This window comes from Pantherophis guttatus, chromosome 5 (genome assembly GCF_059756535.1).
Source record: "Pantherophis guttatus breed Tessera chromosome 5, ASM5975653v1, whole genome shotgun sequence".
Lineage (NCBI taxonomy): Eukaryota > Metazoa > Chordata > Lepidosauria > Squamata > Colubridae > Pantherophis > Pantherophis guttatus.
In genome coordinates this window covers 9,227,247-9,254,894 of record NC_142067.1, presented here as the reverse complement: position 1 = coordinate 9,254,894, position 27,648 = coordinate 9,227,247, and the positions used below count along the sequence as shown (strand labels likewise).

At 44.1% G+C, this 27,648-nt stretch overlaps 1 protein-coding gene across 2 annotated transcripts in view; it reads right to left on the bottom strand.

Annotated features, from left to right (window-relative positions):
* CCDC81 (coiled-coil domain containing 81) overlaps positions 1–25,301 on the bottom strand; it is a 38,643-nt gene extending 13,342 nt beyond the window's left edge. The window contains exons 1-8 of one of the 2 annotated variants that reach the window (XM_034407125.3): positions 24,678–25,301; positions 19,583–19,644; positions 16,515–16,671; positions 14,384–14,640; positions 12,450–12,535; positions 9,669–9,760; positions 7,172–7,295; positions 3,719–3,839 (exon numbers count right to left, since the gene is read on the bottom strand). In XM_034407125.3, the coding sequence (XP_034263016.1) occupies positions 3,719–3,839; positions 7,172–7,295; positions 9,669–9,760; positions 12,450–12,535; positions 14,384–14,640; positions 16,515–16,671; positions 19,583–19,644; positions 24,678–24,765 (987 nt within the window). In that variant the 5' untranslated portion in view covers positions 24,766–25,301. The remainder of the gene's footprint in view (positions 1–3,718; positions 3,840–7,171; positions 7,296–9,668; positions 9,761–12,449; positions 12,536–14,383; positions 14,641–16,514; positions 16,672–19,582; positions 19,645–24,677) is intronic. The other variant, XM_087895851.1, reaches the window with a different exon arrangement.
* Between the last annotated feature and the right edge of the window lie 2,347 nt (positions 25,302–27,648).

Here is a 27,648-nt window from a genome sequence, read left to right as displayed (position 1 = left end):
GCCCATATTAGATGCAGGTAAGTGCAGGTTGTGCACGGAGGCTCGGGGAGGGCAAAAAACAGACCTACCAGAAGTTCAGGAAGGCCTCCAGAGGACCTGCGGAGCCTGGGGAGGTCATTTTCACCCTCTCGGAGGCTTGAGAAAAGCCTCTGGAGGCTGGGGAGGGCAAAAACGCACACACCCCCGCCGTGGTGCAGGAGGCCATCTCGGCCACGCCCACCATGGCCACGCCTACCCAGCAACCAGGCAGAGAACCCCTTTGCTAAAATTTTTGAAGCCCACCCCTGGGGCAAATCCCTTGTTTCACAAATGTGTAAGAAAATCTAATTGATCGATCAAAATCCACCTAAATGCAATTTAGAACTTTTTGTTTTTGTTTTTACTTGCATCTGATTGTATGCCTAAATGAAGGGCCGATTAGTCAGAATAGGCTACCTGTAGAGCAGGAGTGTCAAACTTGATTTCATTGAGGGCTCCATCAGGATTGTATTGGATTTCAGCGGGGCCGGGAGGGGCATGGCTGGGATGAGCATGGCCAGGATGAGCATGGCCAACTCGACATCACTTGTGTTGGGGGCACCTGTGGCGGCCCAAGTGGGCCTGTGGGGGGGATCCATTGTCTCCAGCGGAGGAAGGCAAGGCCAAACCCTTGTCCTCCAGAGGAGCCTCGCCATCCCTCTCAGGCCACGCGAAGGACCCCCAGGTGGTGGCACAGGCTGTCCAGAGCCCTAGGCAGCAAAGCGCCCAGCACGGCCCTCCCAAGCTCCGTTTTCCCTGGCAGAGGCACCATGGGTCAGTCCTGTGCTGTTTCCAGGGCAGCCCTGCAGGCCAGATCTAAGCACCCCACAGGCCAGATCTGGCCTGGAGGCCTTGAGTTTGACATCCGTGCTGTAGAGGGAATGGTGTTGAAAGACAGGAGAAAGAGCCAATACCGAGGCTATAATTAGATAAGCGGGGCTTGAGCTCAGACCAAGAAAATCAGTGAGGGAAGGGAAAACATATTTAAAGTTGCAAAATTCTGTTACTATCTGTTATAATACAAATAGTCTTGGTTTATAGGGCACTGGTTTCTTAATCTGGACTGACATATCTATAGGAAGAGAGAAAACTGACAGTTTCTGATCTATAAACAATAAAAAGAAACCCTCAGTGCTATATGTAAATCACCCCCATGAGAAGACCAGGTTATTCTATCCATTTTTTCCATATAAATACTGTGTGACAAGTGGGTCTACATATCAGGATTGGGAGATGGTGAGTTCTAGTCCTGCTTTAGATATAATAGCTAGTTGGGGGACTTGGGCCAATCATCAAGAGATGATGATTTTAGTCCCGCCTTAGGCATGAAAGCTGACTGAGTGACCGTGTGCCAATCACCAGGAGATGGTGAGTTCTAGTCCCACTTTAGGCATGAAAGCCAGCTGGGTGACTTTGGGCCAATCCCCAGGAGATGGCGAGTTCTAGTTCCACTTTAGGCATGAAGGCCAACTGGGTGACTTTGGGCCAATCCCCAGGAGATGGCGAGTTCTAGTTCCACTTTAGGCATGAAGGCCAACTGGGTGACTTTGGGCCAATCCCCAGGAGATGGTGAGTTCTAGTTCCACTTTAGGCATGAAGGCCAACTGGGTGACTTTGGGCCAATCCCCAGGAGATGGTGAGTTCTAGTTCCACTTTAGGCATGAAAGCCAGCTGGGTGACTTTGGGCCAATCCCCAGGAGATGGTGAGTTCTAGTTCCACTTTAGGCATGAAGGCCAACTGGGTGACTTTGGGCCAATCCCCAGGAGATGGTGAGTTCTAGTTCCACTTTAGGCATGAAGGCCAACTGGGTGACTTTGGGCCAATCCCCAGGAGATGGTGAGTTCTAGTTCCACTTTAGGCATGAAGGCCAGCTGGGTGACTTTGGGCCAATCCCCAGGAGATGGCGAGTTCTAGTTCCACTTTAGGCATGAAAGCCAGCTGGGTGACTTTGGGCCAATCCCCAGGAGATGGTGAGTTCTAGTTCCACTTTAGGCATGAAGGCCAACTGGGTGACTTTGGGCCAATCCCCAGGAGATGGTGAGTTCTAGTTCCACTTTAGGCATGAAAGCCAGCTGGGTGACTTTGGGCCAATCCCCAGGAGATGGCGAGTTCTAGTTCCACCTTAGGCATGAAGGCCAACTGGGTGACTTTGGGCCAATCCCCAGGAGATGGTGAGTTCTAGTTCCACTTTAGGCATGAAGGCCAACTGGGTGACTTTGGGCCAATCCCCAGGAGATGGTGAGTTCTAGTTCCACTTTAGGCATGAAAGCCAGCTGGGTGACTTTGGGCCAATCCCCAGGAGATGGTGAGTTCTAGTTCCACTTTAGGCATGAAGGCCAACTGGGTGACTTTGGGCCAATCCCCAGGAGATGGTGAGTTCTAGTTCCACTTTAGGCATGAAGGCCAACTGGGTGACTTTGGGCCAATCCCCAGGAGATGGCGAGTTCTAGTTCCACTTTAGGCATGAAAGCCAGCTGGGTGACTTTGGGCCAATCCCCAGGAGATGGTGAGTTCTAGTTCCACTTTAGGCATGAAGGCCAACTGGGTGACTTTGGGCCAATCCCCAGGAGATGGTGAGTTCTAGTTCCACTTTAGGCATGAAAGCCAGCTGGGTGACTTTGGGCCAATCCCCAGGAGATGGTGAGTTCTAGTTCCACTTTAGGCATGAAGGCCAGCTGGATGACTTTGGGCCAATCCCCAGGAGATGGCGAGTTCTAGTTCCACCTTAGGCATGAAGGCCAACTGGGTGACTTTGGGCCAATCCCCAGGAGATGGTGAGTTCTAGTTCCACTTTAGGCATGAAGGCCAGCTGGATGACTTTGGGCCAATCCCCAGGAGATGGCGAGTTCTAGTTCCACCTTAGGCATGAAGGCCAACTGGGTGACTTTGGGCCAATCCCCAGGAGATGGTGAGTTCTAGTTCCACCTTAGGCATGAAGGCCAGCTGGGTGACTTTGGGACAGTCCCTCTCTCTTAGCTCACCTCACCTCCCAGGGTTGTTATTGTTGGGGAAATAGAAGGAAGGAGGTTTGTTGGATATGTTCACCACCTTGCTTACCAAAATAAAGGAAGGATATTAAATAAAATTGTCTGGAGCTCAGAATCGTCTCTCAATGGCTAAATCAGGGGTGGGTTCTAAATTTTTTTACTACTGGTTCTGTGGGCGTGGCTTATTTTGTGGGTGTGGCTTTGAGGTCATGTGACTAGGTGGGCATGGCTAGCTGGTCAGAGTCATTTCTGGAAGGTCCTCGCACTTACGACCAGTCCTCGCACTTACGACCCAACTCATTTGTTTGCTTTTAACACTGATCAGCTGTAGGACGGTCCTTTGAAGCTCCGCGGCAAGAGTTTAAACAGTTTTTTTCCCTCTAGTCATCAGCTGGGACTCAGGAGGCAGCAATAGATTGGGGGTGGGACCAAATAAAAGGTAAGAATAATGTGGGGGGGAGGGCGGGGGGAGAACTGGTTCGGTGACGTCATATCGTCACCGCTACCAGCTTGGCCGAACCGGACCGAACCAGGAGGAACCCACCACTGGGCTAAATACTTGTAGGGAATGGTGGGCCAAGAGCCAAGCATGGCCAAGGGATCACCAGCCGCCCAGTTCTACCTAGTAGCAAACATCATTTCCAGAGTTCTTAGAACCAACCGCACAAAGCTACTGTATAGCTAAAAATACAAAATGAACTACATCTGATACCTGTCCTGCCCTACCATGCACATCACAAATTGGAGATGAAGTCTGCGATCTGGATGCAGGAGTTTGGGTACGGCTCACTTCCTGTTCTGTCTTCAAGGCATCCGGAATGGGCGTTGGTTGCCTGCAGAACGCAATAGACAGTGTATGAGTGTGCAACAAAGAGCACAGAGTTTCAAGTTTGCCACTGTTGATGTCGGAGAAGAGCAGGCAGAGCTGGAAGGAGGAGTTAAATGTGTCATCAGTTTAGAGTCTTTGCGTTGCCAAACGCAACGCCACAACAGACTGTTAGTTGACTAGATTCTTGCGTATAGGTTGGAATAATAAATCCTTTGTGCTTGAATGCAACATATGATCCTGATTCTTTGCACCCGTCATTAATCTAGTCAACTGATGGTCAGCATTAAATCAGTGCTAGATAAGGGTCAACGGAGCTGGATTTGGGTCCCTTGTGGCGACGCAAGGACTCTAAACCGATGATGCATTTAACTCTGCCTTCCACCTTTGTATGCTCTTCTACAGTTCCCTCATGCTACAGGATATTATAGATAGTCCTCGATTTATGACTGGTCATTTAGTGACCATTCAAAGTTATGATAGATCTGGCAGAAGGTATTTACCACTTGGTCCTGAAGTTGTGCTGACTGTCTCCATACCACCACCCAAGGTCACGTGACGATATTTTGGTTTGCTCAGCAACTGGCCTGCACTGACAGACATTGCAGTGACACATTGTCACATGACCACGATGATCTGTCCCAGTACCCACCCACACACACACAAACACAGCCAGCCGAGGGTTAAGGAAACACTTTGGAACGCACCCAGGTCTTATCTCCCACTTGGCAGCGATAGACACACCGTCTGCCAAATGCCTTTATTTTCACAAACAGAAAGATAAGGTACTTAACGTGCAAAAAGTCCAAGCAGAAATAATATTTCTCTCCGCAGTTCCGGATGAGACTTTAGTGACTATCCAAGGTTTACTTTTGTTCGTCACAAGGATCACTGACCACTACCCTCTATTATATAGTCTCTGGGGTGTGGTCCAGTGACTCAGTTCTAATCCCTAGCACGCCTCCTAAGCTGCTGCAAACGTTTATCACGCCTTCGGAGGCGTGGTCCAGGAATTATATTTCTTCGTCACTCTGATCCGAGCCACCTGTCTCCCTACTGATCTCCTCTCCCTCGGCCGGCACCTGAGACAATGCCAGAGGGGAGGGGCCTGGAGAGGGAGGCCTGGCTGACTCCTCTTCCTCATGCTTGGAGCTTTCTTCCTCCGATGGGACAGGCTCAGAGGGCGGGGCCACAACACACGATTGACAACACTTGTTCCAGAAGCTGGCTTTTACTTCTTGCCCATAGCCCTGTTGTGATCTAGGCTTCTTGAGTCATTAAAACACACAAGTAGTCCCAAAAACCTCTTTTATTGCAACAGCTGTGAATTAGCCAGGTAAGTACAGGGCTCGCGCGGAGTCTTGGGGAGGGCGAAAACGGGCCGTTTCTGGCCTCGGAGAGCCTCCAGAGGGCCGGGGAAGGCCGTTTTCACCCTCCCAGAGGCTCCAGGAAAGCCTTCGGAGCTTGGGGAGGGCAAAAAACGGGCTTACCGGAAGTACCGGAAGTTTGGAAATGGGCCGTTTTCGGCCTCCGGAGGCTTCAGGGAGGCCTGCTAGGGAGGCCTTCAGGGAGACCCCGTGCACCCGAGAAAAAAAAGGTTAGCGATCACTGGCATATAGCCATGTTGGCCACATGACCGTGGAAAATGTCTTTGGACAATGCTGGCTTCCTCGGCCAAGAAATGTAGATGAGCACCGTGCCCTACAGCAGGGCATGACTGACAGAGAAACCTTTACCTTTTACCTCCTTTTAGAAAGGTGTGTCTCAAACTAAATACCCAAGTTGCCCCTACATATTGAATGGCGTGCAAGTCAGCTTTTCGGAGATCATTTCCAACAGACAAAAGATCAACAGTTGGCAGGCTCTGTTACTCAAGACGATCCTCTAAAATATTTAAAAGCCAACCGGCACACAAGATATTGGCTCAATAATTGCTTGCAATGAAGAGGAAGGATAGAGTTCAGTTGGACTTCATTAATAATGTTAATCACTATCAAACTTGAATTGAAAAGCAACAAAGGAAAATAAATTATGCAAGGTGAAATCTGTGACTCCAAGCCTTGTCTGTCTGATCAACCAAGATCTGACTTGGATGGCTCAAACCATCAGAGCTAATTATTTTTACAGATTAATATTATTTCCTTACTTTTAAATATACCTCTTCCTGTCTGTTCGCCATCCTAAATAAAATACAATAATGTCAAAATAATGTGACCACCAGGCCAGAAAGGATGAGAAGCAACAGCATCTCCCAGTGCAAGGTTGTTTTCTTTTTTATTATTCAAAAAATTATTAGTTTATCCAACTATGATATAAAATACCAAAGTACAAAAGAAAATATTGGGAAAATAGGGGAGAGAGAAGGGAAGGGAAATGTGTAGGGCAAAGGGAAAAAAGAAAGAAAAAGAATTGACTCCCAATTCTTTAATTAAATTAAAGCAAAAAAAAAAATTCCTTTTGGTGCAGTAGAATAAGATAATAACGTCAAACCTCAACTTTTTAATTTTATATAATAATATAAACTAGCCATTTCTATAACAACAAACCTATCTAATTCTCTGCTAACTCCATCAACTTTTGCAGCCATTCATACATTGTGGGAATTGAAGTATTTTCACCCTCCCCAGGATCCGGAGGCTTTCCTTGAGCCTCCGGGATGGCAAAAATGGTCTCCCCCGGGCTCTAGAGGCCTTCCAGAGGCCGGAAACAGGCCAGTTTCTGGACTTCTAGAACTTCTGGAAAGCCTGTTTTTCACCCTCCCCAGGCACCAGAGGCTTTCCCCAAGCCTTCGAGAGGACAAAAACGACCACCCCCGGGCTCTGGAGGCCCTCTGGTGGCCAGAAATGGGCCCATTTCCAGACTTCCAGAATGCATGTGTCGCTGCCTCCACGCTCCCCCTCGTGCGCCCCCTGCACATGCACATGTGACACCCATGCACGCGCACCATCTCCCGCATACGCCCCGCCTCCTGCGCATCCCAAAAATCAGCTGGCCAGCGGGAGGCATGTGCACATGCGCAGGGGACGTGAGCTGGATGACGGCTTGCATGCCCACAGAGAGGGCTCTGTGTGCCAGATGTGGCATACGTGCCATAGGTTCACCATCACAGGACTAGAGCATAATGACTTTGAGAAGTCTCACTGGTGCCTACAGAAAGAATTCTTTATGTATAGAGGTAGAAAGATGCGTCAATCCTTCAACAGAAGAATGGATGGGAAAAGTGATGGAGCTAGCAGAAACGGCAAAATTGACTTTTAATTAGAGGAAATAAGATATCTAGCAATATTTTTTTAAAAAAAGAAAAAAGTCTCACCAATGCTCTCAGATCTAAGATCTCACCTTGAAGAAGAAGGGGGTGGTTTGGGCTTCAGGTTTTTCTCGAGTTCCTCGGTCAAACTGATCCCGCTCACTTTGGCTGGAAAAATTGCTTGGCGGGAGAGAAAACGTTTGGAGAACGTATTTTCTGTAAATAAAGCAGAGGTGATCTGAGAACGTTAGGACACAACTGCAAGTTGTCAATGGAAGAGCTTTCAAGCTAACCATGGATAATGTTCCACCTTTTCTGAGGACCTTCTAGCTCTAAGAAACACAGAGATGAAACAAGGATGAGAACTTGGAGGCCAAAGCAAGCTTTTCTTCCACAGTTTGCCCACAACACCTCTGTATGATTTCCTCTTTTATCCCAGTCTTCTTCCAACCCAACCAGTGCCAAGGTGGCCCACTCTGGAACAGGTGTTTTGGAACTGGGCTACCATTTTAAAATTCAAATATTGTCTGAGTCTCTCAGCATCACTGGTTCTCTTCTAGTGCCAGATATTTCCATCACTCTTCTACAAAAGAGTGTCATTAGAAGGGGACTTCAGGGGCAAACATTTAGGACTCCCTCAACAAAAAGGTGTTCTATAATTAATTACTTTACTATTGTGATAAGGAAGACTTTTAAGTAAAGTAAAGTGACTTTTGTTGTATGGAAACCGTCTGGACTATTTAAATGGAATTGATTAATAACCCTGAGATGTAAAGAGCTATGATTATTGAACTCTTTGATGAGCAAAACTGGAACTGAATATATTGCTTGTGGCCCTGACTAAAAGTGAACTTATGAAACTAAAACAAGATGCCTTTTCAGGGGCAAATGAGTGAAACCTCAAGAGAAATGGTGTGGATGTTTCAAAGCATCAGGGATACCATGATAAAGAACTAAAGAGAGATAAAAGACTGACTCCAAGGCATAGGTGACAAAGTTGAAAACATGATACAACTGGCAATGAATGAAGATCAAAGAGTCCAGGAAAGAGAGGAGGCGGCGGAAAGAATGGAGGAAAAGATAGAACAGACAAACCACCAAATAAAACAAGAGGAGGAGAAAAACTTTTTGAGAGATATAAAAGTGGAATTGGAATTGCATAAGCTGGAAGATGCTTTTGAAACGGAGATAGGAGTATGGGTGGATACTCTGGAGATATGGCAGCCTAGGAGGATAGAAATAGGAGAAATCCTATTCAGGTGGCTGATTCGCCTGAATGACAATTTTCCAGGAATTCCCTAGCATTTTTGGATTTGAATGGGTTTGGATGCTTACAGTTTCCCGGTGTGTCAAGACCAGTACACATCCCCTCCAGTAGACAATACCCAGATAAGCAGGGATTAACACCAGACAAACAGGCAGAAAACAATATCCTATTCATGGAACTACCAAGGAGAAAATCACAAACTCCATTAACACTGGCAGGGCAAGTTATAGTATATAAACAGGGTGCAAACCCCCGTCACTAGCTTTGATGATGTTACCTAGTGAGGTAATGAAACAACCGAGTTCAGAGTACCGAGAACATCACTGGGTTACATATATTCTCTTCTAGTGACATTTTATTCTCTTAAGTAGAACAGCATATTTGGTAACTGAAATACTTCAAATATTTTATTTTTCCTTAAGTCTTCCAATAAAAAGAAGAGCACACCAGAAAAGAGATCACTTATTCCTCGCCGCGCGTCACAGCCATGATTTAGGTTAGAAATGGTAGAGAATATTCATAGCTTGGGTTGTAGATTTAGGCAAAGATTTGTCCTCTGAGCTTGCTGCTTGGCTCCCAGAGGTAACATCTTTGGGGAGGGGTTGGGTGAAGTGTCTTGTTTGTTTATATAGATCCTGGGTGGTTGGCTGGTCTTGTGACATATTGAATCACAAGACTGATTGAATCACAAGGCTGGTTGATTCATAAGACTGGTTCTGGTCTTGTGACTTCTGACTGGTTGCTGTGAGGCGAGGAATTCCACTGGTGAGGGGGAGGTCGGCTCTGTCATGGATTGGTAGTTCAGATGGTCTGCTTCCTTATTGGTTCATATGCTAGTTCTAAGTTAAGGTGTTTATTGATTTAGGTTGATGATTTAGGTTTTTCAGAGATTTCACAAGAACTTACTTGATTTTCTCTGCAGCCCAGTTCCAAGCAGATCTCAGAAAAAGAGCATCTACACCAGTGGTGGGTTTCAAAATTTTTACTACCGGTTCTGGGGGTGTGGCTTGGTGGGCGTGGCATGGCTTGGTGGGCGTGGTAGGGGAAGGATACTGTAAAATCTCCATTCTCACCCCACTCCAAGGAAAGGTTACTGCAAAATCCCTATTTCCTCCCGATCAGCTGGGACTTGGGAAGCAGAGAATAGATGGGGGCGGGGCCAATCAGAACTTTTACTACCCAAAATTTCTGCTACCGGTTCTCCAGAACTGGTCAGAACCTGCTGAAACCCACCTCTGATCTACACATGCTTATCCTTACTACTTGTGAAGTAAAAAAAATAATAATAACACAGCTCACAAAAATGTACATTCTCACCCAACCTTTTTTAGAGCTCTCTTTGTCCAGCTGCTCCTGCTCTTTTCTCGACTTTTCGCCTTCTTCAGCAATGGTTTCCATTTCTTTGACCTCAAGCCTACCAGGAAAAAAAAATGAGTCAATCAAACTAAAAAGGTTCAGGGGCTGCTTTGTCTCAAAATATAATATCTACAAGATGGATCAGGCAAACAAACTAAAGTCGTGTATGTTAATTTTTCTTTTTACGACCTTCAATCCCTTTATGCAGGAGTCAGGATGACTGAACGGAGTTTGAGCATTTACTACATGCGACCACATGTTTACTGGACCCGTGTCCCTCCTGGTTAGTACTGGCTTCCCGGGAGGTCTCACGAGGCTGGCTCCAAGGAATTATCAACGCTTCGTTGAGTGAGGGTCACTTCCCCGCTGCCCTGAAAGAGGCGGTGGTGAGGCCTCTCCTCAAGAAGCCCTCCCTGGATCCGGCAGTATTGGCTAACTATCGTCCTGTCTCCAACCTTCGCTTTGTGGCGAAGTTTGTTGAGAGTGTGGTCGCACGACAGTTCCCACAATTCCTGGAGGAAACGTCCTATCTAGACCCGTTCCAGTCGGGTTTCAGGCCTGGGCACAGCACGGAAACGGCATTGGTCGCGTTGGTTGATGATCTCTGGAGGGCTCGGGACAGGGGTTGCTCCTCTGTTCTGGTCCTATTAGATCTCTCAGCGGCTTTTGATACCATCGACCATGGTATCATGCTGCACCGGTTGGAAGAGTTGGGGATGGGGGCACCGTGTTACTGTGGTTCTCCTCCTTTCTCTCAGACCAGTCGCAGTTCGTGTTGGCAGAGGGGCAGAGGTCGACCTCGAGGCCTCTTATCTGTGGAGTGCCGCAAGGGTCGGTCCTCTCGCCCCTTTTGTTCAACATTTATGTGAAGCCGCTGGGCAAGATCATCCGTGGCTTTGGGGTGAGATACCACCAGTACGCTGATGACACCCAGCTGTACATCTCCACCCCAGGCCACCCCAGCGATGCCCTTGAAGTGATGGCCCAGTGCCTGGAGGCTGTACGGATCTGGATGGGGAGGAACAAGCTCAAGCTCAACCCTTCCAAGACTGAGTGGCTGTGGTTCCCGGCATCCCGATATAGTCAGCTGACTCCATCGCTGACTATCGGGGGCAAGTCTTTGGCCCCCATTGAGAGGGCGCACAATCTGGGAGTCCTCCTGGATACACAGCTGTCTTTGGAGGAACATCTGACGGCTGTTGCCAGGGGGACCTTTTGTCAGGTTCGCCTGATTCGCCAGTTGCGCCCCTTTCTTGATCGGGATTCCGTGTGCACAGTCACTCATGCCCTCGTCACTTCTCGCCTGGACTACTGCAACACTCTCTACCCGGAGGCTCCAACTGGTTCAGAATGCGGCCGCGTGGGTAATTACGGGAGCTGCATGGCGCTCCCGCATAACACCGCTCCTGCACGAGCTGCACTGGCTCCCAGTGGTCTTCCGGGTGCGCTTCAAGGTGTTGGTTACCACCTTCAAAGCGCTCCATGGCATAGGACCTAGTTATCTCCGAGACCGCCTTCTGCCATCAACGACCTCCCATCGACCCGTGCGCTCCCACAGAGAGGGCCTCCTCGGGGTGCCATTAGCCAAGCAATGCAGGCTGGTGACCCCCAGGGCGAGGGCCTTCTCTGTGGGGGCACCTACCCTCTGGAATCAGCTGCCCCCAGAGATAAGGAGAATCCAAGACCTCCGTGCCTTCCGCCATTCCCTTAAAACTTTCCTTTTCCAACAAGCCAGGCTGGCCTAACAATGCCTTTTAAATGATTTTAAATTTGTATGTTTCTTAAATTTTTTGGCCAAATTGAGATATTTCCTTTTAATTTGTTCTTAATGTTTATATTATGTGTTTTTATCTGGCTGTACACCGCCCTGAGTTCTCAGGAAGAAGGGCGGTATATAAATTTGAAGTAAAATAAATAAATAAATAAATACTAGTCAGAGGTCCTTCCTGATGCCTTCTTGGATCTGATGATAGGACTGAGTTGTAGACTGGAGATAGATGATGTTGTATCCCTGACCCTCTGTTGAGAAAGGGCTGTTCAATTTTGACATAGATGGACTCTTTGACTCCTCTTTCAAACCAGCGGTCCTCTCTGTCCAGAATGTGGACTTTGCTGTCTTCAAAAGAGTGGCCTTTGTCTTTTAAATGAAGATGGACTGTTGAATCTTGTCCTGATGGGTTTGTTTTCCTATGTTGTGCCATACGGTTATGAAGTGATTGTTTTGTTTCCCCAAAGTACAGATCTGCACGTCTCACTGCATTGTATTGCATATACCACAATGCTCAGTTGATGTCTAGATGTTTTATCCTTGGGGTGGACAAGCTTCTGCCTTAGTATGCTCTTGTCAAAATTAAACAGCCTTCTCTCAACAGAGAGGGAGGGATATGACATCATCTATCTCCTGTCTGTCTATAACACAGTCCTTTCAGCAGTTCCAAGAAGGTTCCACACCCATTAGCACTACTCAGTGACCCTGAGGATACAGATAAACCTCCAAGTGGCCTCAACTATTCCCTAAAAGGATGCAAATGACCAGCTGTCTGCAAGGAATATAAATCTTTCCATTCCCCACCATTAAGTCAGAGCTGAAGAAGCTTCTTGGATGAGAAGCGAAATGTCTTCAAAGAAAAACAAGAACGTCCAGTTGACGCTTGAAAAAGCACCTTTGGGGCTTGCCTGCCAGTCTTATTCTGCAGATAAATTTGTAGGTTAGACAACTTGCGGACTGATTATTAAAGTACACCCACCTTGGAAACACTGCAGTGTTGGAAGAGGAAAATGGTAAAGTGGGTGTGTCCCTGGATGACAATACAGAGTCCACAGTTCCTGGCCTCTGTTGAAGAAAAGGAGAATCAACATGGCACCCAGAGAATGATAAAAACTATGGTTAGCCTTACAGGATAGACTAGACCGCAAACATGACCAGAAGAGCTCATTCTACTTTATTGTAAAGCTACTTTAACAGTTTATAAGGATGGATGGATGGATGGGTGGATGGGTGGATGGATGGATGGATGGATGGATGGATGGATGGATGGATGGACAATCTTCCTCCCTCTAGTATTGATGCAAAACAGGAATGTCCTTAAATAGTTATCCAAAAATATCACATTGCCACTGTCATTCTCTTTATTTACAGTAGTGGCCAAAATTGTGGAAACCTTATGGGAAAAGTGTATTTTTGAGGTTTGATGGCTAATCACACCACCTTTTTTTTTTTTTTTTTGGAGTTTCAAGTTAATCCTATTCCACTGCTGGAATGGTCTGAGAATAGTCCAGACCTTAACCCAAAGGAAAATCTATGGAGCCGACTAAAGAAACTGGTTAGTCAGAAGCGACCCAGCAATAAAACCCAGTTAATAGAAGCCATCATTCAATCTTGATTTCACATAGTAACAGCTGCAGAATTAAAAGACTTGGGTCACTCCATGGGAAGACGTTGTAAAGCCATCATTCATGCTAAAAGATTACCCAACTAAGTATTAACTGACATAGTGATCATTTTTGTATATCATGTTTTTTCTATGGTGATCATTTTTGTATATTTCGTTTTTTCTATGCATTTCACTTTTCTTCTTTATCCTGTAACTACTCTTCTAATAGCAAATCCTTCCTAAAAGTTAGTGCATTACATTCTTGATTAAATTATCTCTCCACTGATATATAATTTTATGATACTAGTTCCAAAAAAAAGTGGTGTTATTAGCTAGTTTTAGAAAATACACTTTTCCCAAAAGATTTCCACAATTTTGGCCACTACTGTATTTAATTTTTATGGCTACCTATCTCAGGCATGTGAGTCTAGGTAGCAAACAAGTCTAAAACTATTGAAAACAATTACAATATAATAGAAAAATAAATATACATGGCAGCTGAGAAAAAAATCTAACATGGTATTTGTAAACATAACAAACATGCTATGTTAATTTCATTAATTTTATATTTGTAATTATGTGTGTGTGTGTGTGTGTGTGTGTGTGTGTGTGTGTGTGTGTGTGTGTGTGTGTGTGTGTGTATGAATGAACCGGTAGTAAAGGTAAGTGGAACCCACCCCATATATAATATTGTATATACAGTGTGTGTGTGTGTATATATATATATATATATATATATATATATATATATATATCATAGATATATATATATATCAGTGGTGGGATTCAAATTTTCTTACTACCAGTTCTGTGGGCGTGGCCTGGTGGGGGTGGCAGGGGAAGGATACTGTAAAATCTCCATTTCCTCCCGATCAACTGGGACTCGGGAGGCAGAGAATAGATGGGGGCGGGGCCAGTCAGAGGTCAGGGATGGGTTCTACTTACCTTTACTACCGGTTCGCAACGGGGCAGCACGCGCGTGCTTGCTTCACTCGTGCGCGCACACGCTCTTCTGCACAAGCACAGAAGCATTTTGATGACGTCGGGATCAGTGGGCGGAGCCTCCCACCGGTTTTACTACCGGTTCTATAGAACTGGTGCGAACCGGGGGCAACCCACCACTGATATATATATTATACACAGATACACAGTACAGGCATCTCAGATTGATAGTGGTCCTGATTTGCTTGAACTTATCATTTAGTCATTTTGGTTCCATTGTCATGTTGAATTTATCATTAGCAGGTTTTTATTAAGATAGGCCATCTAGTCTTACTTAGAACATAATGAATGCCGAACCAACTTACATTTGTCAGGGCTTTTAAGAGTGTCCCACTTCCATCCATGGTGTGAAGAAAATCTTTATAAAACTTCATTTTCACCTTGTTATCTCGGACAATCAGGACGCCAATCCCTTTGAAAGTGAACTCGACCGTCTGTTTGGTGGCAATGGACCTCGAGAAAGACATGAGGGTCTCCCGGACACATCCTTCTACCATCTCCCTGTTGAAGGGGCTGTCCAGGGACAACACAATGAAATTCAGCTGGACAACTGGGATATCACCTAGGAAAGTATAGAAAGGAGAAATGCTCTACAGGTAAGCTGATATCATGGCAATAGCACTTAGACCACAGGTATCAAACTCACCGCGTCACGTTGCCGCCACATGACTTTTTGTGACATTTTTCCCCTTCGTGGATCTGGGGTGGGCGGGGCCTGCACTTGATGCATCCGGGCCACGAGCCGCCAGTTTGACACCCTTAACTTAGACTTCTATATCACTCTATAATGCTTTACAGCACACTCTGAATGATTTATAATGTCAGCCTATTGCCCCCAACAATCTGAGTCCTCATTTTACAGACCTCGGAGGGATGGAAGCCTGAGTGAACCTCGAGCCCATAGGATCGAACTCCAGACTGTAGGCAGAGTTAGCCTGCAATGCTGCATTCTAACCACTTGCGCAACCACGGCTCCTTGTTAACATACAGGCAACATGTTAGCAGAATATGTTGTCCCAAAGGTTCTTTTCCGAAGGGCGGGTGGACTTTCTTGGGGTTTTTTTTTCCCCTCAAAAACGTTTCCCTTCTCATCCAAGAAGCTTCTTCAGGGTTTTTTCAGAACCGATGAAACTTCTTGGATGGGAAGGAAAACATTTTCAAGGGGGAAAAAAACCTAAGAAAGTCCACTTGCCTTTTGGAAAAGCATCTTTGGGACAATCATGACCTGGATGATTTTGAATCTTTGTAGACAATAACATTATTCATTCATTCACACAATTCTCCCAGGTAGTCTTAGTCTAGACACCTTCTGGATATGGAACCGTGACAGAATCTTGCTCTTGACTCAGGCAGGAAGATATCTTGAAACCCTCTTAATACTTCAGCAACTGACATCATAAATATACCAACACCACGCTTGATGTTGGAGGATGATCCAGGAGTAGTTCTGGAACCAAGATGTAAGCAGTCTAGGGGCCTGTGTCAAAGGTGTGGTTTTGTTTCCAAGGCAACTGGACTATTTTTTGAGGAACAAGAAAACGACGTTTCACTTCCCATCCAAGAAGCTTCATCCATTGTGAGGATACCTATCCTTCCATCCCTCCACCATCACCACGGATGAGGCATCTTGGATGAGGAGCGAAAGGTCTTCTTCTTGTTCCTCAAAATAAAAACCCAGTCTAGCTGCCTTTTGAAAAAACAAATTTGAGGCAACTATGACCTGGATGACTGAGAATCTCCATAGGGGCTCTAGGTGTCAGGGAATTGCGCAGCAGGTGTCCAAATGAAGTCACAGACTCTGACACGAACTTGTAGTAGTTTTATATAAATAAATACATTTACAGCTATATTTATGTCAGTCAAGATAGTCAAGGCAAACAGAAGCATTGTGAGGTAAATCCTCACAGGAAAATCATCGTGAGGTAAATTACAGAGCACACAGGAGAAAAAGGCGGGAAACAAGGACAGTCCCCCTTTAACCCACAGCAACCAATCACAGCATAGATTGCCTCACACCGGAGCCAGCTCTTTCTCTCCAACAAAACAACTGCGTGTTCTGACTCATCATACCACTCCACTGTTTCAGCTACTAAATTTAAATATCGTTACAGACACCTAGAGCCCATAGGGATCCAGTCAATCAATAACTGTAATGGTATGCAGGAATGTCCTTGGGAGACAGAAACAGGAGCCATAACCTAGACGACAGTCTGATAAAATAAATAAGTCTTTTAAAATGATTTATGTTGTTTGGTGGGTAACTGGATTGTATAAAGGGTTTGATTTGAATGCCTATGGAGATTCTCAGTCATCCAGGTCATGGTTGTCCCAAAGGTCCTTTTTCAAGAGGCCACTGGACTTTCTGGTTTTTTCTTTGAAGAGATTTGAAGATTTACATTTGAAGGAAGAGGAAAACCTTGAAACTGAATTTCTCACCCGGAATGCGTATTTTGTTGAATTTTAGTCCATGGATCTGGGCGAGTTTCTCCGATAGAAGGAAGACAGGCCGCTGAAGGAGGACGCATTTGTTGGTGCCAACGTGCAGTTTCTCTCTAAGAAAGGAGAATGTCCCAAGGCCAGGAATTTGGACACCCTGCAAAAGAAGGAGCCCTAAGTAAGAGCTGGAACAGCAACAGGGTGAAGGCTCCCGAGTCCCAACCTACATTATGGGTAGTCCTTGAATTACGACAACAATTGAGCCCAAAATTTCAGCTGCAAAGCAAGACAACTATTAAGGCAGTTTTGTCCCATTTTATGACCTTTCTTGCCACAGTTGTTAAGCAAATCACCGACGTTGTTAAGTGAATCTCTGCAGTTATTCTGGCTTTCCCGTTGGTTTTCTTGTCGGAAGCCATCTGGGAAGGTTACAAATGGTGATCATGTGACCCCAGGACGTGATTAACTGCCATAAAGCCAGTTGCCAAGTCCCCCAATTTTGATCATGTGACCATGGGGATGCGGCAATGGTTGTAAGTGTAAAAACCGTCATAAGTCAGCGCTTTTGTAACTTCAAATGGTCACTAAATGAATGGTTGTATGTTGAGGCCTATCTGTACAGTACAAGCTGAAGAGTCAGAATATGTATCTTATTATTAGGCACAAATGTAACTCAGCACCACCAGTGTTGTCCTCTACAAACATCAGCAAAATAAGGATATGAACAGAAGTGGGTTTCACATAATTTTACCACCGGTTCAACGTGCACTGAAAATGTGAGCGTGTGCGTGCACGTGGCCTTCCGCGCATGCACTTTGCTCGCTCACGCGGTTTGCAAACATGTGCATGGCTTAGAAAACATGGCTAAATAAGACGGCACAGGTTGCCACTACTGGTTCGCCTGAACTGATCCAAACCAGCTGACTGACACCACTGGATATGAACTCTAGTCCAGTGGTGGGTTTCAAAATTTTTTACTACCGGTCCTGTGGGTGTGGCCTGGTGGGCATGGCTTGGTGGGCGTGGCAGGGGAAAGATATGGTAAAATCTCCATTCCCACCCCACTCCAGGGGAAGGATACTGCAAAATTTCCATTCCCACCCCACTCCAGGGGAAGGATACTGCAAAATCTCCATTCCCACTCCAATCCAGGGAAAGGATACTGCAAAATCTCCATTCCCACCCCACTCCAGGGGAAGGATACTGCAAAATCTCCATTCCCACCCCAATCCAGGGGAAGGATTGCAAAATCCCCATTTCCTCCTGATCAGCTGGGACTTGGGAGGTAGAGAATAGATGGGGGAGGAGCCAGTCAGAATTTTTACTACCGGTTCTCCGAACTACTCAAAATTTCCACTACCAGTTCTCCAGAACTGTTCAGAACCTGCTGAAAACCACCTCTGCACTAATCTGTTGTGAAAATGTAGAGAAAACGTAACATTAGGGAGGCAGGCAGACAAGCAAAGAGAAAGAGAGAATTGGAAGGCTTGATCTTAACTGAATCAGAGTTAGAACAAACGATTTTTTTTAATACTGTAGCACAAGCCGAGTCCTTGATGAATCTGAATAGAAGTGAAATATTTTTAAGAAAAAAATTCTTGATTGCTCTGAATGATGAGACCTCTGATGGATGAACTAAGCAAGCCTTTGATTTAACATGGTCTGTGTCTTAACCCCTTATCTTTTAACTGAGAGAAGATCTTAAAATGTGTGTGGGAAAGAAAGAAAGAAAGAAAGAAAGAAAGAAAGAAAGAAAGAAAGAAAGAAAGAAAGAAAGAAAGAAAGAAAGAAAGAAAGAAAGAAGGAAAGAAAGAAAGAAAGAAAGAAAGAATTGTCCTTTCTGAAGGGAGGGAGGGAGGGAAGGAAGGAAGGAAGGAAGGAAGGAAGGAAGGAAGGAAGGAAGGAAGGAAGGAAGGAAGGAAGGAAGGAAGGAAGGAAGGACTGTCCTTTCGGGGGGGGAGGGAGGAAGGAAGAAAAAGAAGCTGCAATATTATAAATGACCAATAGATGGTAGCAAAGAGTTACTGAAAACTATTTGTTGACATCTACTGTTAGTCCATATTTTTGCAAGTATGGATCTGATAGCCGGAGGGAGGGAGGGAGTGAGGGAGTGAGGGAGGGAGGGAAGGAAGGAAGGAAGGAAGGAAGGAAGGAAGGAAGGAAGGAAGGAAGGAAGGAAGGAAGGAAGGAAAAATAGAGAAATAGATGAGTTTTAATGCCAAGTCTGTCTTTAATTGGTGGTCATATGCCTGGTTTGAAGACACATGAGGCTTCCTGCTGGTCTCTAGTCATGCCTCTTTCCCAAGGAAGACAATCACAGTTAACTCTGACTATGGAATTCCTCACCACCTAACCTTATCAACAAAAGAGAGTTATCTTCCTATACATTTTTTTTTTAAATGTCACGCCCACAAAGTCTGGAGTCTTGGTTAAGGCACCAGTCTAGAAAACAAGAGACCATGAATTCAAGCCCACCTTAGCCATGAAAACTAACCAGTGACTTTTGAGGCACCCTCTCTCAGCCAGCCTTCCTTACAGGGCTGTTGTTGTGGGGAAAATAGGAGGAAGAAGTTATGTTGGATACGTTTGCCGCCTTGAGTTAATTGTAAAAGATAATAAAGGCAGGATATAACTAAAAGTAAGGGGTACGGTGGCTCAGTGGCTAAGACGCTAAGCTTGTCAAACGAAAGGTCGGCAGTTCAGCGGTTCAAATCCCTAGTGCCGCGTAACGGGGTGAGCTCCCGTTACTTGTCCCAGCTTCTGCCAACCTAGCAGTTCGAAAACACGTAAAAAATGCAAGTAGAAAAATAGGGACCACCTTTGGTGGGAAGGGAACAGCGTTCTGTGCGCCTTTGGCATTTAGTCATGCTGGCCACATGATCACGGAGACGTCCTCAGACAGCGCTGGCTCTTCGGCTTTGAAACGGAGATGAGCACCGCCCCCTAGAGTCAGGAACAACTAGCACGTATGTGTGAGGAGAACCTTTACCTTTACCTATAACTAAAAGTAATGAATACGGTACCTAGATTTGAAGAATGTAAGTAGAAAAATTGACAAAAAGTCCTACCTTATTCATCGATAGTTGCTTCTCAACAAACTCAGAAACGGTGTCCCAAATATTAACAACATCTGAAACGTAAAGCACACATATTTTTGAACACACTTTTTACACAATTCTAAAAAGAGGAAGAATCTCTTAGGTTTTAGGTAGAAGTTCACTGAACTGATTTATTGCTGGATAGATTTGATTTACATTCATGACAATCAGTCAGACTCTTGATGGTTTATATAAGTACAGGTGGTCCTTGACTAATAACCACAGTTGAGCCCAAAATTTCTGTTGTTAAGCAAGACAGTTGTTAACTGAGTTTTGCCCCCGTTTACAACTTTTCTTGCCACGGTTGTTAAGTGAGTCACTGCCCTAAGTTGTTAAGTGAATCCGGCTTCCCCATTGACTGTGCTTGTCAGAAGGTCACAATAGGTAATCACATGATCCCAGGACTTTACAACCGTCATAAATACAAGTCAATTGCCAAGCATTCGAATTTTGATCACGTGACTATGGGGAATCCTGCAACCTTCATAAGTGTGAAAAATGATCATAAGTCACTTCCTTCAGTGCCGTTGTAACTTTGAACAGTCACTAAATGGACTGTTGTAAGTTCAGAACTACCTGTATACCTAATGACAACTCAATACAATATTCATGGCAAAAACAGCATTAAAAAAACGCAGCGATCAACCAGTTTTTTCACTGGTGTCTTCTCAATCACCACCGACTCTATGAAACAATTTGGTATTTAAGTTTCCAGATGGTCAATCATGTGGGAACAATCGCAACTACACAAGGAGACTGTTCCACATAGCAGGGACTGAACCTGAAAAAACAGCCCTTGCAATCCTCACAGGAGGTAAGCTCTTCTGAGTAAATCTATGTTTTGCAATTGACCGGTGGTGATTTTTGTCAATGCCGATACTGTTCAAGTGGTGCTCCAGTTGTTTTGGGATTGCAACAGTGGTGAAATCCAAATTTCTTTACTACCGGTTCTGTGGGCGTGGTATGGCTTGGTGGGCGTGGTATGGCTTGGTGGGTGTGGCAGGGGAAGGATACTGCAAAATCTCCAATCCCACCCCACTCCAGGGGAAGGATACTGCAAAATCCCCATTCCCACCCCACTTTGGGGCCAGCCAGAGGTGGTATTTGCCGGTTCTCCGAACTACTCAAAATTCCCGCTACTGGTTCTCCAGAACCTGTCGGAATCTGCTGGATTTCACCCCTGGATTGTACCCAAGGCGCCTATCACAATTGATACCAGTGGTGGGTTTCAAATTTTTTTACTACCGGTTCTGTGGGCGTGGCTTGGTGGGCATGGCATGGCTTGGTGGGCGTGACTTGGTGGGCATGGCAGGGGAAGGATACTGTAAAATCTCCATTCCCACCCCACTCCAGGGGAAGGATACTGTAAAATCTCCATTCCCTCCCTACTCCAGGGGAAGGTTATTGCAAAATCCCCATTTCCTGCCGATCAGCTGGGACTCGGGAGGTAGAGAATAGATGGGGGCGGGGCCAGTCAGAGGTGGTATATATCAGTTCTCCGGACTACTCAAAATTTCCACTACCAGTTCTCCAGAACTGGTGAAACCCACCTCTGATTGATACTATCTTTGCTCTCTTTTGCTAGTTACATATAACAGTAACAGAGTTGAAAAGGAGGTCATCTAGTCCAACCCCCTACTCATGCAGGAGACCTGTACTAGGGGATTCGAACCGCCGAACTGCCGACCTTTCTGATCGGCAAGCTCAGTGTCTTAGCCACTGAGCCACCTAGTCAGGCTAATTGGAAGTGGAGGATGCAGTTATTGGTCTTCTATTTTGCAGGCCTTCGTATTTTATTACTTTCTCCAATTATGATGATGATTAGGGTTCATTGCAGAGTCAGCCAGATCTTTAAACTGGATCTGGCCTTTTTATCCGCCCGATGACTCCTTCCCCGACGACCTGAGGCAGGTAGATCTTATTTGATGGTGTCAAAGGCATCACTGCAGAGTATAAGCTGTTCCAGGTAAAGCTACCTTTTGTCAATTGGTTGATGTGGATTTTGTCAAGGCTGATGGTGTTCGAGGGGTGCTCCAGATGTTTTGGGATTGCAACCAAGGTGCCAATTAACCCAATGGAGACAGTTTGGAATAGCGGTTAAGGCACCAGGCTAGAAAGCAGGAGACTGAGAGTTCAAGTCCCGCCTTAGGCATGAAAGCCAGCTGGGTAACTTTGGGCCAATCACCAGGAACCTGTGAATTCTAGTCCCGCCTTAGCCATGAAAGTCAATGGGTGACTTTGGACCAATCACCAGGAATCTATGAATTCTAGTCCCACCTTAGCCATGAAAACCGATGGGTGACTTTGGGCCAATCACTGGGAACCTGTGAATTCTAGTCCCGTCTTAGCCATGAAAGCTAATGGGTGACTTTGGGCCAATCACCGGGAACCTGTGAATTCTAGTCCCACCTTAGCCATGAAAGCTGATGGGTGACTTTGGGCCAATCACTGAGAATCTGTGAATTCTAGTCCCGCCTTAGCCATGAAAGCCAATGGGTGACTTTGGGCCAATCCCTCTCTCTCTCTCAGCCCACCGCACCTCACAGGGTTGAGGAAAATGGGAGGAGGAAGGTGTGCCAGATATGTTCACCTCCTTCAGTTATTTGTAAAGATAATAAAGGCTGGATACAAATAAACAAAATAAATAAAAAATATATAAGCCCTCCTTCAAATCAAGCTCAACTCCTGATAAGTATGGCGTGCAGCTGTCTACCGAGAAGCAAACACATCACTGTCCTCTTTGCGGAATGGCCTTTATCTCCCTGCAGTCTAATTTTACAGCCCTGAAATCTCCCTGTTGTCTCCCACCCAATATTATCCAGGACTGACCCTGCTTAGCTTTTTTTGAGAGCAGCCAAAATAGCTTGCTGCTGCCATCTAGTGATAAACTAAGGCAAATTCTCTTGAGTTCCGTCTCTTTCAGGGTACTGAAAGAGGAGAGAGAAATTAACAAAATTATTAAGGATAAAGAAACAGAATATTTTTTGATATGGGACATATTCTATCAATGGCTAGATAACAGAAACAGACGTTAGAAAGGAGGAGATATAAGTGGAGAAAATGGTATAGAGGATAGTTGTTAAAGAAGAGGATGCTAAATGTTAAGTATTAATGTTATTATACTATTATGTTATTATATTATTAATATGATGGTGATGACCTATCGCAACAAGGATGTATAATATGACTATTTAAACATAATTGTACCCAGAATACACACTGTTTGGTGGAAATTGAATGTTATATAAATAAAAATAAAACATAAAAAAAAAAGAAATTAACAAAATTAAACTTAGCAGAAGAGATACAGTAATAATAAGTAGGTAAATATTTGAATAAGCTTCATAAAAGAATAATAGCACCCATAATACTAATACCAATAATAACACCATAATTGGTAATTATCCAATTATTAGATTTTGAAAAAAGAGCAAACCTCATCCACCACCTTGGCTTAACTGGGCCATGTTTTGCCTGAAAGAATACTTATTTCCATGTCATATTCTCGGAAACTTCCTGTCGTATTCCAACACCGAGAGTTTTTAAAAACTAGGGTTTTTTTTTTACAGATATACCCAGACAAAGCATTCAGATCCCATCTATATCTATATCTATATCTATATCTATTATATCTATATATCTATCTATATCTATATCTATCTATTATTATCTATATCTATCTATCTATCTATCTATCTATCTATCTATCTATCTATCTATCTATATATATATTATCTAGCTATCTAGCTATCTAGCTATCTAGATATATAAATATATCTATATATGTCTTTTTTCCTTTTTCGTAGGCTTTTATGTGCATATTCTTTCTAGCCAGGTTTTACCTACGTAAACTAAGTTGTTCTACAGCCCTGGTTCTGTGAAATCTCATTCACAAGTTTCTGGGCCTTTTTTCTGCTGACAGACTGCAACTCTGTGTTGCTCTCTGGGAGACTCAGATAGCTATTTCTGCCTATTAAGGCGTCATCAGTGAGCCACACCCACTTCTCAGATATCCTCCCTGTAAAGGTACAATGTGTCTTTTTTCCTTTTTCGTAGGCTTTTATGTGCATATTCTTTCTAGCCAGGTTTGTAGAACAACTTAGTTTACGTAGGTAAAAAAGGCCCAGAAACTTGTGAATGAGATTTCACAGAACCAGGGCTGTAGAACAACTTAGTTTACGTAGGTAAAACCTGGCTAGAAAGAATATGCATATCTATATATCTATATCTATATCTATATCTATCTATCTATCTATCTATCTATCTATCTATCTATCTATATATTTCTCTTTAGCCAGGTTCTTCCTACGTAAACCAAGATTTTTATGCAGCCCTAGTTCAGTGAAATCCCAATCCACTAGTTTCTAGTTTTCCAGCAGCCAGAGACTAATGGGTGCTTGCTGGCTGCTGGAAAAAAAAAAAGCTTAGAAACTAGTGGATTGGGATTTCACTGAACTAGGGCTGCATAAAAATCTTGGTTTACGTAGGAAGAACCTGGCTAAAGAGAAATACACATAAAGGCCTACGAAAAGAAAAGAAAACAAATCTATATCTATTTATCTATCTCTATATATATAATCTATCTATTATCTATCTATCTATATCTATATTTATATCTATATCTATCATCTATCTATATCTCTATCTATCTCTATCTATCTCTATCTATCTATCTATAATCTATTATCTATCTATCTATATCTATCTATCTATATCTATATCTACACATCTATATCTATATCTCTATCTCTATATCTATCTATATCTATATCTACATCTATCTATTATCTATCTATCTATATCTATATCTATATAATCTATTATCTATCTATCTATATCTCTATCTCTATCTATTTATCTATATCTATCTATTTATAATCTATCTATGATCTATCTATATCTATCTATATCTATATCTGTATCTATCTATCTTTTATCTATTATCTATTATCTATTATCTATTATCTATATCTATATCTATCTATACATACATACATACATACATACATACATACATACATACATACATACATATATATTAGTGCAACAATTAAATGAACTTTACCTTCGGAAGTGAGCTTGGGCAGGGTTATGAAGAGGTTCTTGCCCGCCTGTGTGATTGCATTTTGGATCGTGTCCAACATTGTTTGCATCCTCGGCCCAATTTATCTTAACGAAGTGAAAAAAGCCACGCGGGGGATGGAGGCACCGAAGCTGATCCTTTTAATGCCGGGTGGGAAAAGTTGCTGTCAACATTTCTTCTGAAGTCTTCGTCCTCCTGGTCGACTTGATTTTTTTTTTATTTTTATTTTTTAAAGCCCGGCCTTAGCGAGCTCGCCCCATTCCCCTTCTCTTGCTCTCCTCCTCCTCCTCCTCCTCCCCATCAATGCAAGGAGCGAAACTCGGCGCCTGGAAGGAGAGAAGGGCGAAGAGCGAGAGAAACTCTGCGAAGCGCAGGGCATTTCCCAGCGCTGGGGGGGGGGCGGGGCTGATGGAAGGGAGGGGCGGGGCTCGTCGCTAGGACGCGCGTCTCCCTCCACTGGTTACCAGGAGTGACGTCACAATGGAGGATTCCTCGCCCGGCTTTTGTGCTGAATTGGCCGTTCGATTTAGAAGCCTCCAGCCTCTTTTAGAGTCGGTCTCTTCAAGGGTGGATCATGGGATGAAAAACAAAAAAAAAGTTGGTCCACAAAGCAACAAGGACATGATCAAAGGAGGACTGATACTAAAACAGCCTGTTTGTTTGTTTGTTTGTTTGTTTGTTTGTTTGTTTGTTTGTTTGATTCTTTCTTTTGATTATGAGCTAACAGGTCGTTTCGACTCTTAGCGACCACATACATAGAGGTTCTCCAGAGTGATCTGTTCCTAAGTTCGTCCTTCACATCTTCCAAAGCAGTCTCTTCACCTTGCTACTGGTTGTCCCCTTCTGCTATCTATCTGTCTATCATCTCCCTCCCTCCCTCCCTCCCATCCATCCATCCATCCATCCATCCATCCATCCATCTATCTATCTATTTATCTATCTATCTATCTATCTATCTATCTATCTATCTATCTATCTATCTATCTATCTATCCAGTGGCGGGATTCATGTAATTTAACAACCAGTTCTCTGCCGTAATGACTTCTTCCAACAACCAGTTTACCAAACTGTTCAGAAGGTTAATAACCAGTTCTCCCGAAGTGGTGCGAAGTGGCTGAATCCCACCACTCTATCTATGTATCTATGTATCTATGTATCTATCTGTCTGTCTGTCTGTCTGTCTGTCTGTCTGTCTGTCTGTCTGTCTATCTATCTATCTATCTATCTATCTATCTATCTATCTATCTACAGTATCTCTATTTAACATCCTATCATCTATATCTACAGTATCATACCTCCCTCTCTATATCTATTTATCATATCTATTCATCCAATCACTCAATCATTCCCAGCATTAGGCTCTTCTCCAGTGAGTCCTTCCTTCTCATTAGGTGGCCAAAGCATTTGAGTTTCCTCTTCAGGATCTGGCCTTCTAAAGAGCAGTCAGGGTTGACCTCCTCTAGGACTGACCGGTTTGATCGCCTTGCAGTCCAAGGGACTCGCAGGAGTCTTCTCCAGCACCAGAGTTCAAAGGCCTCAATTCTTTGGCACTCAGCCTTTTTTATGGTCCAACTTTCACAGCCATCCATTGCAACTGGGAAAACCATCGCCTTGACTATACGCACTTTTGTTGGCAGGGTGATGTCTCTGCTTTTTAGATTTGCCATAGCTTTCCTCCCCAGGAGCAAGTGTCTTTTAATTTCTTGGCTGCAGTCCCCATCTGCGGTGATCTTGGAGGCTAGGAAAATAAAATCTGTCACTACCTCCATTTCTTCCCCATCTATTTGCCAGGACATGGTGCTTAACATAAAGCTAATCGTTGCTAACAAACTGAAACTTCAAAACTTTCTGTCAATAGAAACGAGGTGAGGGCAGTCATGCATCAGCTTGGTATGAATAAATTAATTGTAATCAGTTACAATTATCTCGGAAAATGGAAACTTGCCCATACTGTATATGACAATAGCAAAGCACTTAGACTTATATACTGCTTCATACTGCTTTTACAGCACTCTCTAAGCGGTTTAGAGTCAGCATATTGCCCCCAACAATCTGGGTCCTCATTTTACCCACTTCGGAAGGATGGAAAGCTGAGACAGCTTTGAACCGGTGAGATTTGAACTGCCGAACTGCAGAGCTAGCAGTCAGCTGAAGTAGCCTGCAGTACTACAACTCTAACCACTGCGCCACCTCGGCTCTCGACAAACGAAGAAAAGTGGACTAAAATATGAGAAATCTAAAATTCTGCCAGAAATATTAATTTCATAGCTGTTAATTATCTTACCTATTCATGCTTGTTCAATGTACTAGTTTCATCCTCTCCTGAAATCAGTTTGGCGTATGTCTCATTAATGAGGATAAATTATTTGAAATATTCAGATATGCAAGATTAAGCCTAAGACCACTACATTTTTGCTGCTCTTGAATCACTCAGGTGAGATGGCAGTGTAGAAATTAGATGGATGGATAGCCAGGCAAAACTCTTTTATTGTTTGGTTCTGCTGAAAAAAGTACATAAATTTTTGAGCAACACAGTACTGCAGATACAAAAGTTAGAAGACATCGCACTATAGGATTCAAATTATATTCTTCCATCAGCAAACCATTGATCAGTTTTTTAAAAGATGCTTATGTGTTTATCTTTATTCACGATTGCCTATTCCATACATAAAGATAGGGCTGTCCTAAATGATTGTGACAGCTTGGCTTTTAAATCTTGCCTTCTGATATTCTGTTTTAAAGAGAGGGGTAGACTGAAGCAAGAATTCTCTCCTGCTGCCATTGGTGAAACCTTCCAATGAATCTCGACTTCACATATGAATTTGAGTTCTATGCTCAAGAATGACCATGCGAGCATGTCAAGAAAGAAACCGCAAGGTTTCATTGATCCCAAGCCAACATTGAAGGAAGCTGAATTTAACGTTCAGAATTCAGAAATATGTTCTTCGCAGTC